A 13,580-nucleotide genomic window follows, 5' to 3' on the forward strand; every position below is an offset into this window, starting at 1 on the left:
GGCCTCCCCCTCCCTCCCTTCCTTCTTCATCTGGGCCATCCCCTTCTTTTGGACTGACCTCTAATCCTCCTCTTCTAAGCTCTCCTCTCTAACCATCCCCATCCTCTTCTTGGTCCATCTCTTGCCCAACCCCTTTCACCTCAAACCCTCTTAATTCCAGGCCTGTCCTTTATCCCTCCTCCCCTGCCCCCTCTTTTGGGCTTGCCCCTCCCTCTTCCTTTGAGCCAAATCTTGATGCTACCTCAGTGGATGCTAGTGATGCGAGGGGTTCTTCAAACATGGAGATAGCTTCCCCACCACTTCAGGATTTAAGGCAGAATTATCACTCCCTCAGAGGCCGCCTCCCCATTGCCAATGATTTCATTGTTCAGCTCCCATCCACTAAGAAAAAGAAAAGAAGAAAAAAAGAAAAAGTGACACTTGAGCATAAGTTTTTTCTCGGCTTTTTGTTCACAGCCTTTAGTGCCTAGTTTTGTTGTTTCTTTAGGCCTTACCAGACTCCATAGGGCTTTGCCCTTGGTTTTCCTGTTGTGCTCTCCCCTTCCCTCCTCTTTTTGGTTAATGAATTTTTCATTCATGATTCACCCCAAAAAAAAGTCCAAGTCCTAGTCTTTTCAAGTTTCAACTGCATAGGTCAATCATTCAGCCACCATGGCTGAATGGTTTGTTGGCTAAGTCAACAGGTTCATGTGAGAGGTGGTCTAATACCACTTCTTGAGGAACCAGTTGATCAGCTGAGATGGGTGTCTGAATCTATCACTTGTTGCCTACTCCAATTCATTTTCAAAAGAAAACTCATTCCCAGTTAGAAGATTTTGAAACCAAAAAAATAGGGTAATAAAATTTGTTAATGTGGCAAAATTAGAATCTATACTGCAAGTCTGCAACCTAGCATACGCCCTCTTGATATATTAGATTGCGCAAATGAGGATTTATGGTGAACATATACACCTGCAACCAAAACTTATCCCTTTTGGGACAAATTGATTCATTTTACCTCTTCTTTCTTTTTCTTTATCCTTTTTTTTTTTTTTGGGTTGGGGGGGGGGGGGCTGGTTATCTAGCTTCATCTACTTAGAGAAAGCACACACTGTTTTGAGGCCTTAACCTGATTTAATTTTTGTTCAAGGTACCCCAACCATTGAGTCCATGTTAAGAGACAGTCTTATCAACTTATGACAAATCTATGGTTTAAAGTGATAGATCTTGTGTACCAAACTAGATAAAGGAGAATGCAGTTTCATACTACAGGAATAATAGGGGAAAACCATTTGTGCAGGAGTTGGTTGCACACATTTGTGAAGCATAGTATAGTGAAAAAGAGATGGCAATTAGATGCAGATTAGCAAGAAATATTATATTACCATTTCCTGCTTCAACAATTCCTGATGGCTCTGAAAGCTGCACCAAAATTAGAAATTCTTCAGAAGGGATTTCAAGTTAATTATCAACGAAAAATTATTTTTATCATTGTCATATCTATTTACTAGGGGGTAAAAAAGCACCAAATCTCATCTATTAAGTTCTCATTCATCCGGAAACTCCACATGGATAGCCTAGTATCTCAAATTAACAGCAAGTTGGGCCATATGCAAGGCTTGATTGCTTAACAAACACTGCCATATCCTCATATCTCAGTTACAATATGTTATATGGCTTTCTTCTAAGAAAATGAGAAATTATACAATACTGGGGCTTTGTGTATGGTTCACACAATCAGAAAATAATGCACAACTCAAAAATACAGTTCCTAGAGATGCATTATACATCATAATCATGAGGTCTTTAACTTGTAATTACGAGAAAAAAGTATAGTCAAGTACATTATCACATCAAGATCATCTATCCCAACTATTTGGTGCCGGTTCCAATCTGGGATTCAGAGCTCAAATAAATTAAGTTTTTCATTTCCTTTCTCACTACCCAAGCTAAAATTGTTTTAGTTCTTCACTTCATCTTAGGGCACTTTTCATGCTTCCTCTAGTAGAGGTTATGTAATAGGGGCACTTTAGTCTAATGTTTGTCTATAACAGTCTAAGTTGTAATTTCTGTTTTCTATTTTCTTCTCTTCAACCTCTATGGGGAGTTAGTTTTAATTTTCTTATATTTCATGTAATGAATATAAGCAAGAATGTGACTCTTGCCCTATCAATTTTGCACTCTTCCTACCTTGCTCTCTTCTTCCCTCTTCTCGTTCTTCCTTCTTTGGTTCCTTACTCTCTAAACCATTCTTCTCTTTATGTTGCTGATCTTAACTGTTTCTAACTTTCCTTAACTACTTGGGATTAAATCATGTAATCCAAGTTCACCGTAAACCCATCTATGCTGTTAGCTCATTGAAGTTTCTCTTTCTTGACCATTGAATCCGAATCAGTGCTTTTGGGTGATGACTTTGTTATTAATTTCAATTCCTCTAGGGAAAAGAAGAAGAAAATAGAGGAAGGAATTAATGTTTTTAGTTATGGTTTTTGTCTGCAGCAACAACAACAACAATAAGCCTTGTCCCAACAAAATGGGGTCGGCTACATGGATTCTTACCTTCCAATCAGTTTTGTTTGAGGCCATACTAGATACAAGGCCTAAGCTATGCATATCCTTTCTCACCACTTCCCTTAAGGTTATCTTTTTTTTTTTTGGATGAATAAATAATTATATTAAAGAAAAGGAAATTAGAGAACAAGGTCTTTAAGTAGAAGACTAGAAAGAGGAACAAAGACCCCAGGAGACAACAATAAGCCTATTCCTTGGGGTATCATCAACAGCGGATGGGGAATAGCTACCGGTCTAGAAGAAACATCAAAATAGATGGTGCTCCAAATCCTATCTATAGAGCGAGATTTGGAAGTCCACCTTCGAAGATTGTGCTCCCACCAAAGTTGATGGACCAAGGCACAAAGCACTAGCTTACCAATCTGATCACAGATGAAAGAACCTGAAAAGTTCATCAAAATCCAAGACCAATCTCGACCAAACCCGAAGGAACGCCTTGAACGGGGCCATATGGAGGAAAGGGCTTTTCCCCAGATGGATCTGGAGAAAGGGCAAGAAAAGAAAAGGTACTCAAGGTTTTCCACACTGGACCAACAAAGGATGCAGTTTGGGTTAACAGAGATGTGGCGGTTAGAAAGGAAAGATTAGGTGGGGAGGGCATGGTTTAGGGCTCTACAAAAGGTAAGGGAGTGGCGAGGAATGTAACCTTTGAACCAAACCAATGGGGGTCGGGGGGTTTGGGGTTATGGGATCTGAAAAGGTTCCAAGCCGATAAGGTAGAGAAGGATTTGGTGGGGGAAGGGAGCCAGATGGTGAGGTCGCAAAAGGAGCTAGAGGGGGGGGGGGGGAGAGATTCCCAAACCTGTGTGAGAATGAGCAGGGGGTAGGGAGGAACCATTTGAAATGACGGTTGACAAGGGGGTAGATTTTGGGATACTGGTGTCATAGACAGCGCGGGAACCGAAGTGGTTAGAAAGAATGCCCATCGGATGCCATGGGTCAAGCCAAAAGGCTTAAGGTTATCTTAGGTCTACCCCTAGCTCGTCTAGTTCTTTCAATCTGGATTATATCACTTCTCTGTACAGTGGCATTTATAGGTCTCTGTTGAACATGGCCGTGCCAACTCAAATGACTTTCCCAAAGCTTATCACTTATGGGAGCACCTCCCAAACCAACTCTAATATGATCATTCCTTATCTTATCCTTCCTAATTTTGCCATTCATCCATCTTAGCACCCTCATTTCTGCTACACTGAGTTTATCTATATGATTCTTTTTAACAGCCCAACATAGCTGGTTGAACGATGGTTCCATAGAATTTTCCTTTAAGCTTTAATGGAATACATCGAACACACAAGACCCCGGACACACCTCTCCACTTCATACACCCTATTTTAATTCTTTGGAAAACATCATCCTCTATATCACCTCTTTTATTAAAGATTGACCCTAGATACCTAAAAGAATCACTCTAAAGAATCTCCTTATCGTCAAATTTCACCACCTCATAGTCTGCCCGATCAAGATTAAAGTTACCAACTAGATATTCTGTCTTTGTTCTACTTAATTTAAAGCCTCTTGATTCCAAAGATGATCTCCATGATTCTAGCTTGGTATTAATCCCCACTTGAGTCTTATCTATCAACACAATATTATCAGCAAAAAGCATACACCAAGGGACCTCGACTTGAATGTCTTTGGTTAATTCATCCATTACAAGTGCAAATAAATATAGGCTTAAAGTTGATCCTTGATGTAGTCCGACAATAATTGGGAATTCATTATTTTGTCTCCCACTGTTCTTACACTTGTCACTGAACCGTCATACATATCCTTAACTATGTTTACATATTTACTTGCAACACTTGTTTTCTCTAGTACTTAACTCTATCATAAGCATAAGCTTTTTTAAGTCTATAAATAACATATAAAGATCTTTCCTACACTCTCTATACCTTTCCATAAGTCTCCTAATTAGGTAAATAGCCTCCGTTGTAGATCTTTCCGGCATAAACCCAAAATTCTCCGTAAATGTGGTTAAGTGTCTCAAATGGGTTTCAATGACTCTCTCCCATAATTTCATAGTATGGCTCATCATTTTAATGCCTTTATAGTTATTACAACTTTCAATAACTTGGCTATTTGGCTTTTGCCATTTGTTGCTTCTTAGTTTTTTCCCTTTTGGTTGGGCTCGGCCGCGTTGTTTTTGTTCTCCCCCCCCCCAACACCCTTCTCCCTTTGGTTAATGAATTCTTTATTCCAAAAAAAAAATTCCAAATCAATGTTCATCCTCCCTTGTTCTTAATTTTTAATTCTTCTGGAAATAACAAAAAACATCTCAAACAACTTTCTCAAGCCTCTTCAGCTGCTATCCTCTTAGATGCTCTTCAATGCATTTATCTATTTTTTTGGTTCTAACCCTTTTGGAGTATGTGAACTTCTCACTGTTGAAATATACGTAAATTTGGAGTTTACTGTTCACGTTACTGTTCACATGAACAGTGTTTTTACTGTTCACGTGAACAGTAAAAACAGCTTTTACTGTTCACGTGAACAGTATTTTGCTGTTGTTTTGATTATATTTTCTATTTCTAATGTGGGAATCTTGCTACATAAGTTTTGGGAGTTTTTAGAAAGCATAGTTTCTATTTTCAGAACTTTCTATTTTAGGAGTTAGGAAGTTACTAAAGCTGTAATATTTTGTTTCCTTCTTCTAGAGGACAATTACTTGTCTCTTAAGTTGTATTAGATTCATTAGAAGCTATAAATAAAAGTGCTCTGTGATTCTAGACTCTTTAGTTAAGAATCACAGGTCTTTTCTACTAGTTCTTCATCTCTTTTCTCTTCTTCTTCTTCTCTTTTTTCTTTGTTCAAGTTCAACTGCTATTTTGATTGTTTAAAGCTTGTTTTCTAACATGGCATCAGAGCCTTTTTGAATCAAAATAGTGTTGTTCTCAATATTCTCTTCTGAAATTCTTTTTTTTCTGTTTCCTTGGTGTGCAGCCACCTAATGCTGTATATTATGGACTGTTAGATCAAATATTCATGTGAACTGATCTTCTCTACCTATTACCTTACTCTTACACATTCCAGAACTTGGATACCTTTGTTACCTCTCTTTTTTTTATTCTCCTATTTTGTCCTAAGGTTGCAGAAATTTTTTTTCTGCTCATTCTACTTCAAGTTTTGGAAAACTGATTTGAGTGCTATCTACCTCAGTTTAATGTCTTCACTTACACGTGACTCAATCATGAGTACGGCTGAATCAAAAGGATCTCAAGGAGATCATGTAAACGTTCAAAGTAGTTCTAAACTTCTAATTACTTGTTGTGGTCACAAGTGGTTCGGGTGTACATACTTGCAAAAGGTAAGCTTAAGTTCATTGAGGATGAACCTCTTGCTAAGACTGACAAATCCTATTTTAGTTGGCTCCAAGATGATGCAATCATCAAAATTTGGATGTGGAATAGTATGGCACCTGATATTGCAGCGAATGTTATGTTCCATAAGACTACAAAGGGAATATGGGATGATTTGCAAGAGACTTATTCCCAAGATAAAAATATGACTCGGATTTTTAGTATTTATGAAAAGCTATTTCAATTTCAGCAAGCTGACAAGTCTCTGCAGGATTATTACAACTCCTTTAAAGGCATGATGGAGGAGTTGAATGTCTTTCAACCTCTCACCACTGATATAGAGAAGCTAAAGGCCCAACGGAATGAATTTTTTGTGTCTAAGTTTCTTGCAGGATTGAACCCTGAACTGAAATCTGTCAAAGGACATCTTCTTGCTGGTGAGCATGTCCCTAATCTTAGTGAAGCATATTCTAGACTTCAACGTATTGCCTTGCTTGAAGGGAGCTCTCCAAACAAAAGTTCTAAAGGAGAGAATTCAGCCTTCACTACCTCTTATGGAAGGGGACGTGGTCGTGGTTCAGGGGGAGTTAGTAGGTCTTTTGGAGGTCGTGGTGTTCAACTGTCTGATAAAACATCTCGACTTTGTACTCATTGCGGTAAAACAGGGCACTTAGTGGAAGCTTGTTGGGCCAAACATGGAAAACCAGAGTGGGCCAAGCACCTTGCCAATCATGCCGTTTCTGATGGTGGTATTGATACTGTAGCAAACAACGATAGTGATTCTGGATCTTCTTCAGGGGACTTGTCTAAGACTCTAAGAGATGATGTAAGCCAAATCCTTCGCCGATTGCAAAATATTGAAACTGGTGCTTCCACATCCACTAGTACTTCTGCTGCCACACTTTCTCATGCAGGTAACACAACACTTCTCACTTCTACTCCCACCCCTTGGATCATCGATTCAGGGGCTTCTTCCCATATGACTGGTAAGTCATCACTTTTTAGCTCTTTTTCTAAATCTACCACTAAAAATTCTGTTGTCATAGCTAATGGGACTTCCACACTTATTCTAGGCTCTGGAAGTGTTTCTCCTACACCTTCTCTTACTTTATCATCCATACTTCATGTTGCTAACTTTCCTTTTAACTTATTATCTGTTAGACAATTAACTAAAGCACTAAACTACTCTGTGACTTTTACTCCCACTTATTGTGTTTTCCAGGACCTTTACACGAGGAAGACGATTGGTGGAGGGTGTGAAAGGAACGGACTCTACTATCTGGACTATGCTACCCCTATTGCGGCTCTTTCTTATGATTGTGTAGATGCTCTCTAGTGGCATTGTCGTTTAGGCCATCTGTCTTTACCTAGATTAAAATTTTTATTTCCTTCTTTTAAATCAGTGTCTAGATTAAATTGTGAAGTGTGTGAGTTAGGGAAGCATCATCGTGCCACCTATCCTCCACGCTCTATCTCTCATAGTGAGTCCTTATTTTCTCTTGTTCATTCCGATATTTAGGGCCCTTGTAGAATTAGTAATAGGCATGGTTTTCGATATTTTGTTACTTTTGTGGACGATTTCTCCCGTCTTACATGGTTGTATCTTTTAAAGGATCGGACAGAGTTCTTAACTACATTTAAAAGTTTTATTCATGAAATTTGGACTCAATTTTCTCTTCCTATTAAAATTTTTTGGTCTGATAATGCTTTAGAATATGTGCAACATGATATATCTAACTTGTGTGATTCTCTTGGAATGATTCATCAAACCAGTTGTTCATTCACTCCCCAACAAAATGGAGTGGCTGAACGCAAAAATCGTCACCTCTTAGAGGTTGCACGCGCTATTTTGATTCAGATGAATGTTCCAAAGAGTTATTGGTGTGATGCAATTTTGACTGCTGGTCATTTAATTAACCACATGCCTATGCCTTTGCTTTCTGAAAAATCTCCTTTTTCAATTGTTTTTCCCAATAAAGAACCGTTTTCAGTTCCACCCAAAATTTTTGGTTGTGTGTGTTTTGTTCACATACCACATCCTTTGGATAAACTTTCCCCCCGTTCTATTAAGTGTATTTTTCTTGGGTACTCACGCACTCAAAAAGGTTTTCGTTGTTATGATCCGGTTCTTCGCAAAAATTTACAAGTGCGGATGTGACCTTTTTTGAAGACAGTCCTTATTATCTAAGTCAATCTGTGTCTGTTGAAAATGTTTTGGATGATACTCCTCCTATTCCCTCTTTAGTTCCTTCCACTAGCAATGTTCCTCTCCAGGTTTATCAGCGAAGACATAAGTTGCCAGAATATATTGTGGATAGTAGAGTTCCTCCTAACAATATTAGCGGCTCTCCTTTAGTGGAGCCTGAAGCTGGCACTACGGATGTTCCTTCTTCATCCTCTCCACCGGCGGATTCTTCTAGTGGAGATCCCACTCTGCCTTCAGATGACTTACCAATTGCTTTAAGGAAAGGTACTCGTACTTGCACTTTACACTCTAACATTGTTTATCCTGTTTCCAATTTTGTTTCTACCTCTCATCTCCCTCCTAGCTTTCGTTGCCTTGCTTTGTCTATGTCTGCCGTTCATATTCCAACCCATCATACCGAAGCTCTTAAAATTCCTGGCTGGAAAGCCGCTATGGATGTGGAAATGGATGCTTTACATTCTCGTCACACATGGTCTTTAGTAAACTTACCTCCTGGGAAAGATGTGGTCCGCTGTCGGTGGGTGTATACAATTAAGTACCATTCTGATGGTACGGTTGAAAGGCTTAAGGCCCGCTTGGTGGCTAAGGGCTATACACAAACATATGGTGTAGATTATTTTGAGACTTTTTCTCCTGTGGCAAGACTTAATTATGTCCGTGTCTTGATATCTTTGGCTGTGAATTATGGTTGGACTCTTTTTCAGCTTGACATAAAAAATGCATTCTTATATGGTGATCTTCATGAAGAAGTTTACATGGAGCAACCTCCAGGGTATGTTGCTCAGGGGGAGGACAATGTTCGTGTTTACAGGCTTCATAAAGCAATTTATGGACTCAAACAGTCTCCACGGGCTTGGTTTGAGAAATTTAGCAAAACTGTGGAGTCTTTTGGTTTTGTACAGTGTTATTCTGATCACTCTATGTTTGTTAGACGGCGGGGGTGATTGTGTTGTCATTATGGTAGTTTATGTTGATGATATTGTCCTTTCAGGCAATGATGTTGATGCAATCCATACAGTTAAGGCACACTTACAAAAATCTTTCCAAACCAAAGATTTAGGTGATCTACAATATTTCTTGGGGATTAAAGTGATCCGTAGTAAAAAAGGAGTAAGTTTGTCACAAAGGAAGTATGTGTTAGATCTTTTGACTGAGACTGGCATGCTTGCTTCTAAACCTAGTGACATTCCCATGGATCCTCAGTTGAAGTTAGGACGTGATGATGGTGACTTGTTAGATGATGTCCATCGTTACAGGAGTCTTATTGGGAAACTTATTTATCTTACTGTTACTCGTCCTGATATTTCTTATTTTGTTGGTGTGTTGAGTCAGTTTATGCAGTCTCCTAGGAAGGCTCATTGGGATGCAGCGATGAGAGTGCTTCGGTACCTCAAGAGTGCGCTCGGAAAAGGGCTCATCTATTGACCAAATCGGAGTATGGACTTGGTTGCCTTTTCTGATGCAGATTGGGCTCGATCCATCATTGATCGCCGGTCAACCACAGGTTATTGTACTTTTCTTGGTGGAAATCTTGTGATTTGGAAGAGTAAGAAACAGTCCACCATTGCTCGATCTAGTGCTTGAAGCTGAGTATAGGGCTATGGCCCCACACATTCGCTGAATTGATGTGGCTTCGTTCATTGTTAGAGGAAATAGGATTTCCAGTTTTTGCCCGTATGAAAATGTTTTGTGATAATCAGGCAGCCACTTACATTGCTAGTAATCCATTGTTCCATAAGAGAACGAAGCATATAGAGGTAGATTGTCACTTTGTGCGTGATGCAGTGAAGAAGAAGCTTATAGCAACTCCTTTTGTGAGCTCTACTGACCAACTAGCTGATTTGTTCACCAAAGCTCTGTTCAGACCAAGTTTTCAGTCTATTTGTTGCAAGCTGGGCATGGGAGATTTGGAGTTTACTGTTCACGTTACTGTTCACATGAACAGTGTTTTACTGTTCACGTGAATAGTAAAAACAGCTTTTACTGTTCACGTGAACAGTATTTTGTTGTTGTTTTGATTATATTTTCTATTTCTAATGTGGGAATCTTGCTACATAAGTTTTGGGAGTTTTTTAGAAAGCATAGTTTCTATTTTGGTGGTAGTTTCTATTTTCAGAACTTTCTATTTTAGGAGTTAGGAAGTTACTAAAGTTGTAATATTTTGTTTCCTTCTTCTAGAGGACAATTACTTGTCTCTCAAGTTGTATTAGATTCATTAGAAGCTATAAATAAAAGTGCTCTGTGATTCTAGACTCTTTAGCTAAGAATCACAGGTCTTTTCTACTAGTTCTTCATCTCTCTTCTCTTCTTCTTCTTCTCTCTTTTCTTTGTTCAAGTTCAACTGCTATTTGATTGTTTAAAGCTTGTTTTCTAACACTCACAAAACAAGGAAAAAGGAGTAGGGGCACAAGTTTGCCAAATATTTTCAACCTGAGCTGATAGGGCTGATCCATCCTTGAAACCAGCACGTCCAGTTCCAGCTATAGTGACAACTCTTCTACTAACTGGATCAAGTTTCTTAATCTGCCATAAGGAGGTAAACATTAGAAAATAATTTAGATCTCAGCACTTATAAAGACTAAAAAATATTCCACAATATCAAGTTCCTTAATCTCCCATACTTTGGATGGTTTATGCACCACTTATGAGATGACAACCATTTAGTATTACAGGAGAGGAAGAAAAGACCATGAAACTGTGATGTGAATACATCTTCCAAAAAACCCTTTCAAGTTAAAAAGCCTCCCAACTGTAATTACATTACACATCAAGAAGTCTCAAATTTTATCAAGTTCAGTAAAGATAAACACCTTGTGATTGTATGAATCTGCAATATAAATTTGACCATCCATTCCACATAAGACACCCAAAGGGTGCTGAAAAAGTACATCATAGCCTATTCCATCATGATCTCCAAACTGAAAAGGTTGCAGAATGGAAACATATTCAGAAAAGAGCCCCCAATGACTCACAAACGGAAGTAACAAAATTGATGAGTTTCAGGATTATCGATTAATGTACAAGTTATCTGCAGAGACTTTGCAAATAGTTTACCATAGAAAATAGAAATAAAGAGCATCTCACTATACCCTAAACAAATTTTCAGATAAAACTGGATCTCCTCCAGCGAGCAATCTTGTCCCGCCTGTTTTCAGATCAAGTACTCTGATGGAACTACTCTCGCTGTCAGCTATATACGCCTCACTGGAATCTACAAAAACATCTGACTGGAGTTTAAACTTACTATAGAAATTGATTGAAGTCATCAAAACAGTCAAATAACTTCAATATTACCAGGGTATAGTGAAATTCCAGATGGCTGTGCAAAGGATGTGCTAGTAGCACTTCACAACAAATAAAACCAAAATTGTTAGGAATGTTAAAGTTACCCAAACGGTATCATAAAGATTCAAGAAACTTGGAAGTGTATTCGTTAAGGACAATTGATTCAGCACACAAACGAAATGTGAATACAATCATAAAAATAGATAACGAGAAAGCCACGCCCCCGGAGCAAAAAGTAGCCCAAAACATAAATCACTAACTAAATGTTTTAAGAGTCATGTAATTCTACAATGAGCTTATAAGAGTTCCTTTTCTTAAAGCAATTCTTAGTATTACTACAATAACCACTCTGTCTTGACTTGGGAACTCTCTCAAGAATGGAAAAAATATACTCAACTACAAATATTGATGACATCATGACAATAGAATAAAAACAAATTCTATCTACCCCTGCAATTTTATCTTCCAGTGTTAGTTACCATTCATTAATCTTTTTGAAAATCACATAGCACGCTTGACAGTGCCTTGTTACTGAGTTGCAATTTCAGAGGCCCTAGTGGATCCAGCCAATGGAGCCATGAACCAAGGAGGAAGAGAAATTGGAACTGCCCTTTGCCTAAGCAATGGATTTGCTAGCATCTCTTTGCTTCCTCACTAGTACTACACTTTGATAAAGGAAGGGAATGCTACCAGACTGATACAGGATAGGAAGGTCTATTTCTAAAGGAATCAGATCTCAACTTGCTAATAGAGGTGGGTAAGAAAATCTTCATTGCCTTCTGTTCCGATTCGTCTTCCATACGCAATAGACAGATTTGCCTCCACTCTGCTATGGTAGTTTCAATGGGTAGCATTTTAGTGCCCAGAATGAGGAATGCCACCTGGCCTTGAATACTTTATCGGCTTTATTCCCGTGTTCATCTAAAGCCAGAAAAGGTATACTAGATACCCAGTTAAATTTATATTAAAATAAGTGGGGATGTAAGACCAGCAGATTCTGTTCTCATGTAGAAAATAAAAATATATCTTTTTATCATGTTTTCTTGATAAAAAATGATTCCCTCCAGACAGAAACAGACTCCTTCATGTACGAGTAGTGAAGAACTAAATAAAAGCAGGTTGGTTGTTGACCAACAGAAAGCACGGGAGAAAGAAAGATGCACAAACAAAACTGGAAAGAACTCATTTCTCAGGAGCAATATCAACACCTAGGAGCTTGTACTTAGTGAAGATGCCCTGCTTACAGATTTCTAGTGTAAGCAGCAAGAATATTGAAGATGCCCTGCTTATGGATTTCTAGTGTGAGCAGCAAGAACATAACTATAATGCCCAACAAGATAATGCTTAGTAACATTTAGAGCAAGGTCTAACATTTGGAGAGCATGAAAATATCATTGCTTAGTGAGAGTTTGTATTAACAAACATTGTTACCTTCGTGCATTCATGTTTCTCTCAGAACCACAAATGTTTTGAGAGCATGAAAATATCATCACTTACTGAGAGTTTATTAACAAACATTGTTACCTTCGTGCATTCATGTTTCTCTCAAAACCATCGCCACTGAAAGCTCTAGTAGTCCCATCTAAAGTATTGTGTTCCCAAATTTGGTGCTGGCCGGCCATTGCAATGTAAACTATCTCATTATTGGGTTCAAAGCAGATATCCCATGGAGAGTTGAGAAGCTGAAGTGAAAAGGACAACAGGCACATTAAATTTGACATTTTCAACAGAAAAGTTTATCTGAAACCACCTATATTAAAATTACATGAGAGCATGCAAATAGACTTTATCAATCAGGAAGAGTAAGGCCTAATTTTATATAGGGTTGGGTTCAATTAGGTTCTTGCTACACAAGTGACATAGCCATTGAATATTGTACTGTAAGGAGGAGAGTGTTTGAGTGTAAGTTGAGAGTGGGAATCCAGTGGAAGTCCATATTAAGCCACAGCTTGTGTTACACCATTGTTATTTACTATGGTACTAAGCTGTCTTTTAGTAGGACCCTTAATAGCAGTATAACTGATAAACCAAGGCCATGATAAAGATTATTCTTAAACTATCATGCCTCTAGAATTTCCGCCTTTTCTTCTTTCTTTATCCTTCTTTTTCCCTCTTTGTTATGGTATCAAAACAATGAAGCAGAAGAAGGGAGGCAAAAAGATCTTCAATTACTTGTATTATTCTTCTTATGCTCACTGCTGAAACCCAAGTTGATCAAGAATCAAATATAAACAACCAGG

General features: G+C 38.4%; 1 protein-coding gene across 1 annotated transcript in view; it reads right to left on the minus strand.

Annotated features, from left to right (window-relative positions):
• LOC149008534 (haloacid dehalogenase-like hydrolase family protein) overlaps positions 1-13,580 on the minus strand; it is a 161,345-nt gene that overhangs the window by 32,781 nt on the left and 114,984 nt on the right. The window contains exons 20-25 of the mRNA XM_089166055.1: positions 12,865-13,027; positions 11,350-11,399; positions 11,145-11,266; positions 10,866-10,973; positions 10,486-10,578; positions 1,365-1,401 (exon numbers count right to left, since the gene is read on the minus strand). Of these exons, the coding sequence (XP_089022181.1) occupies positions 1,365-1,401; positions 10,486-10,578; positions 10,866-10,973; positions 11,145-11,266; positions 11,350-11,399; positions 12,865-13,027 (573 nt within the window). The remainder of the gene's footprint in view (positions 1-1,364; positions 1,402-10,485; positions 10,579-10,865; positions 10,974-11,144; positions 11,267-11,349; positions 11,400-12,864; positions 13,028-13,580) is intronic.

The sequence above is a fragment of the Hakea prostrata genome, chromosome 8 (assembly GCF_041222555.1).
Source record: "Hakea prostrata isolate BN-2017 chromosome 8, UWA_Hpros_2, whole genome shotgun sequence".
NCBI lineage: Eukaryota > Viridiplantae > Streptophyta > Magnoliopsida > Proteales > Proteaceae > Hakea > Hakea prostrata.